At 45.0% G+C, this 5,039-nt stretch overlaps 1 protein-coding gene across 1 annotated transcript; it reads right to left on the bottom strand.

The window, feature by feature from the left end:
* Positions 1–2,558: 2,558 nt before the first annotated feature.
* On the bottom strand, positions 2,559–4,343 carry LOC123413477 (exopolygalacturonase-like). Its single transcript, XM_045106417.1, has 4 exons — positions 4,171–4,343; positions 3,787–4,098; positions 3,142–3,672; positions 2,559–3,054 (listed from the first exon to the last, which is right to left on the bottom strand). Exons 1-4 carry the CDS (start codon positions 4,333–4,335, stop codon positions 2,824–2,826), a joined length of 1,239 nt encoding a protein of 412 aa, XP_044962352.1. The 5' UTR covers positions 4,336–4,343; the 3' UTR covers positions 2,559–2,823.
* Positions 4,344–5,039: the final 696 nt, after the last annotated feature.

Raw genomic sequence — 5,039 nt, 5'->3', positions numbered from 1 at the left:
TTTACATGCCACTAGTGCATAGGTTGAGGGCGGATGACATTCGTCGAAATATCTTGGTAAGAGTTTGCTAATTAAGTACGCTCTACTATTGCATAAATGGTGTTGATTACATTGCTAACTAGGTTATTATTATGTTCTTCAACAGCAACTACCAAATGATGTAGTGCCTTTGTTGATTCACCCAGAAGTTCATATGAAAATTACAAGCCCGTTGCGGGCTGAGTTCGATGCTCCATACTCGACTAACCCTAAATCAAAAAGGCTCCAAATTAAAGCATGGAGAGAAATAAAAAAGGAACACAAGCCACAAGTTGGAGGCCGTTGGATCTCTGTGCGTCATCACGAAGACATAGGCGTTATTCTGTTTTATGACATTATACCTAGGAGTGAGGACTAGGTCTTATGAAAGACAAGTTTTTCTAGTTTATATTAACTTGGCATGATCGATTGGGATGCATGCATATGATGACTATTATGATGTTTTTCTGTTTTATGAGATTTTAACTTGGTATATGATTAAGATGATGCTGAGTGTTAGATGAGTACGTAAGATGATGATGAGTTATATGACATGACTTTTGTGCCATGACTTGTGTGTATTGCTATTTTCGAGATTTGATGATATTTGTGTTGGATAACGATGTATATATTGGATAAGGATGATAATGGTATAAATGACGAGACTACTTTATGTGTATGATATGATGAGAATAATGCATGTTTATTACGATATGATGAAACTATTCTTTAGAGCATGCACAAATACATAGAGGGGGCAAAAATACAACAGGAATTAAATATTGAAAGCAAAAATATTAGCAGTAGCGCTGGATTATTAGGAGTAGCACTGGCTTAGGAGTAGTGCTTTATATATTCGAGCGCTACTACTAATGTAGATACCAGTAGTGCGTTAAATCCAGCGCTACTGCCAACAGGTTAGCTGTAGCACTGCCCCAGCAGTACTAGTAAGGGAAAAATCAGCGCTACTGGTTGGCTTTCTCCTAGTAGTGATTGTTGGCCATCGTTAGCAATGGGATTTCAACCTAGTGCATGTAGCTGATGGGATAACAAAAAAATGGTGGTGACAACACATGATTGATTCCAATTTGGTGGTGCTTATTGAGTACATAGTCTCGAGCCCTAGGATGAAAACCCAAGGCCTGAACCAAGTGGGTTCTACATGACAATCGTGATAGTTTTCATTGTTATCTTGTTGAAGACATTCCTTGGACACACTCGGACTTGTTCTTGAGAGTGAAAACTTAGAATTTGGGCCCTCGTGGTTACGATGATGTTTGAGTGTCGTTTCCTTCCGAAAGGTGTTGCTAATGAAGCACATTGTTGTCTTTGTGGCGTCAAGAGATAGTTGTCGCGGACAAGACCCTTGATGTAGTTTGTTGATCGTTGTGTTCTATTTTTCCTTAGGGATAATTTTGGTATTGTATGACCTTGCTCTTTGTTCGCATGCTTTGTGTGTGTGTGTGTGTGTGTTTTGGCATTGAGTATGTGCTCTATCTATACCTACCAATAAAGGAAGACGATATTCTTGTTCTGTCATGCTATTTTGTAGAAAATCCCTTGATGTTTCTTGTAATCAATTGACAGTCTAGTTTTAAGTCAGATTTTTTGCTTTTGCAGCAGCCCACCCAATGTTTCTGGTAATCAACCCATAGGACAATTTGAAGTCATATTTTTGGTTTTGCTTGAAACCCCATGATATTTGTGTTAACAAACCCATAGTACATATAAAGTGTTTTCTTATAATTACTCATATCTTTTAAGTTTAACTTCAAATTTAACATGTTATATATGAAATTCGATTGGAAAAATGGCTTAAACCTGAACATGGTTTTATTTTACCTATTAATTATTTAAAAAATGCTATTTAGGATGCAACTTTAATTAATATGGCATGATCATTCTTTCATACTCGTGCCGATTCGGATTAGAAATGAACACCTTAGCAAAATCAGGATTGGACACGGACGGACCATTTATAACCACACATGCACGCCTCCCGAAAACTTTACAGAAAAAATAACATTTCTTATCTTGCGTCGAGAGAGGGAGACACCTTAAATTTCACAACATTCAAACACATTCTGATTGTGTTAGCAGTGAGGCAACCGTCGGCAAGTGTTGGCATGAGGATAAGAGTTCGAGGTGTTGAAATAAAGGATGTGGATCTATTGGATCTTGAGTTATATTCTTGAGTTGCGTGAGTGTGATATTCTTGACTTTCCATTACAACGCACGGGCTGTTTTTGATAGGTGTTCATTCCATTTATATGTTTTAATGCTTCATTCTAAGTGAATCAAATCCATGCACGACAGAAAAAAAATACAATACAAAAGAAAGGAGGGACACATCAGTTCTGATGACGAGCTCGTGCAAGCAATAAAATCCAAAGCAATTAAAATATTGAAAGATTCTGATTTTTTTTGTATGAAACTTTGACTAATGTTTTCATAACTTGCAAAATTTCATCATCATATGACATTCATGGAATATGTGGCAAAAAAATATTGATGCTCCAAAACGGTATCTTCAAACACATTTTAGAACATTGATTTTGTTTCTTCTGTCACATTTTACACAATGTCATCTGGTGATGAAATTTTGAAAGTTATGAAAACATTTGTCAAAGTTTCACCCAAAAAAATTAAATTTGTTTGACTTTTTTATGATTTTACTATTTACCCGAGGTCATGTGAGCTGGGGATTTAGAGTATCGCTTTCAGGAAAGGAGCAAAATCTTTGGCGTGTCATGCTTTTTAGTCCTACTATCCGATTAGTGACCACATCGATCCGATCTACAGCACTCATATACACGAGGGAGGTACGAGCATGCCGCCGGCGACACCACCGTCGACGTTTTCGCACTGTGACTCTGTGGCGACGCCGCGCTTGACGTACCTCAGGTCGATGTCCCTGAGTTCTAGTCCATGGCACGGGCTCGCGCCGCTGCACGACAGCTTCACCGCGACCTGCGTCGCCGACACGCCTCTGATGTTCTTGAACTTGACATCGCTTATCTTCACCACGGACGGCCGCTGCGCTTGCATGATTAATTCTGTGAGGCTTAAACCGTAAGATCGGTTTCTTGGATTTGATAAGAAATTAGAAGATGTGGTTCTGACCGATTCATGGCGGCAGGAGCTGGAGCTGTAGGGACAGTACTCCTGGTCGATGATGATTGGGTTGCGGACCTTCCTCATGACGATGTCTTCGAAGACGAGACCGGACACGACCGAGCCCGGACGGAGCCCGCCGCGCCACGTCTTGATGCGTACGCCGTTGGCGGTGCCGGCGAGGGTGCAGTTGGACACACGCAGCCCGCGCACGTCCTCCTCGCCTGGGTGCCTCCCGAGGCTGCCCACGCTGATACCGTGGCCGGGTCCGCAAGACACCCCGGACACGGTGATGTCGGCGCTCCCCGGGCCGACGGAGACGCAGTCGTCCCCTGTGGCGATGGCCGTGTCGGTGATGCGCACGTTGGAGGAGCCCTGGATGTGGACGCCGTCGGTGTTGGGGCTGTCCCGCGGAGCCCGGATGGTGACGCGATGGATGGACACGTCCTGGCTGCCGATGATGATCACGTGGAAGAACTTGCTATTCAGCGACGTCACCGCCGTGATGGTCACGTTCCTGACGCGCCCGAGCTTTATCGACTGCCGGTGCCGGAGCAGAGTCCCAAGAAATGGTTAAGGAGAAGTTCTATCATATCATATCACGATGTTGGCCGAGCAGCTCAGTTGAGACAGTGAGAAACTAGCGCGGCTTACGACGGGGAGGGGCTTGCAGTTCGGATTCGTTGGGCACTCGTTGAGGTGCCACGACGACTCGCCGCGGCCGTCGAACGTGCCGCCGCCCGTGACGAGCAGCCCGTCGATGCTGGCGAAGTTGATCCACTCGTGGCTGCCCCGGAACGCGGCCAGGTCGTCGGGTGCGCGGAGGACGCCGGCGAGGCGCACTTCCATGTAGCCCTTGCACGGCCCCCGGAAGACCACCGGCTGGAGCCGGTACTCGCCCTTGGGGATCACGACGGCGGCCCTCCCCGGCGACGCGCACGCCTTCATCCACGCCCTTATAAAAGCCTGCAGAGAAGGAAGCCCCTAAACTTGCAAATTCCTCGTGGCACGAATGGTTAAACCGCGACAATCGATTACCTTCGAGTCATCCGTCTCTCCGTCGGCAATAGCGCCGAAGTCCATAACGTCGAATACCTGGCGTCCGGCATGGGCGACCTCCAGGCACCACCTAGCCGAGATCATGAAAAACAGAGCAACCAGGGGAAACGCCATGTCTGATCTCCTACGGAGAAACAAACTCATCAGCGATGAGCATCACAAGCAGGGCATGTATGTCTCGCCATTTTATAATCGTACGAGCTCGATCGCATCAGATGCACGCAACTGCTGCAGGCGCAAAGGCACCTGGGCGTTCGGTTATGCTTGGCGATCTCACTCCCATAACGCATTCTTGAAAGTGTATGATTCAGTAGTGTTGTCTGTTAGGCAATGACTGAAGAAAGAACTAAAGAATTGGTGCTGTTAGTTAGGCTGCTACTCTTGCCATGAGCCCACGTTTCGTGGCTAGATTATCTCCGACATCATTAACAGCTGTCCGTCAACGACGAGTACCTGCACACTGGTAAAAAACCAAGATCTCCCATCAAGTTATATTGACAGGCACATGCGTCGTGTCAGTGATGTCAAATCTTGAGTTTGGGATGGAAATCCCATGACCGACCTATGATTAGACTCGTCATCTTCGGCATGCGTGCATTGTTTCTTCTCGAAAGCTTAGTTTGGACTGTTTGCATTGTTTCTTCTCGAAAGCTTAGTTTGGACTTCCCAGAAATGTGAATTAAAAAAATAAAACTTAGTTTGGACTGTTTGCTCAAAAGATACTCCCTCTGTACCGAAATATATGTCGCTGGAGCCGCTCCAGCGACATATATTTCGGTACAGAGGGAGTATCTTTTGAGCAAACAGTCCAAACTAAGTTTTATTTTTTTAATTCACATTTCTGGGAA

Source organism: Hordeum vulgare, chromosome 7H, assembly GCF_904849725.1.
Source record: "Hordeum vulgare subsp. vulgare chromosome 7H, MorexV3_pseudomolecules_assembly, whole genome shotgun sequence".
NCBI lineage: Eukaryota > Viridiplantae > Streptophyta > Magnoliopsida > Poales > Poaceae > Hordeum > Hordeum vulgare.
Note: the sequence above shows the minus strand (reverse complement) of the source record. Positions and strands in the feature narration are given on the sequence as shown.

Bases quoted from the DNA above. Each gene is read 5' to 3' on its own strand.
- LOC123413477 (XM_045106417.1), bottom strand. From the start codon at position 4,335: ATGAGTTTGTTTCTCCGTAGGAGATCAGACATGGCGTTTCCCCTGGTT. The intron at 3,673-3,786 runs GTAAGCCGCGCT...CGGCACCGGCAG, and splicing joins ACTGCAAGCCCCTCCCCGTC to TCGATAAAGCTCGGGCGCGT. The intron at 3,055-3,141 runs GTCAGAACCACA...ATGCAAGCGCAG, and splicing joins GCTCCTGCCGCCATGAATCG to CGGCCGTCCGTGGTGAAGAT.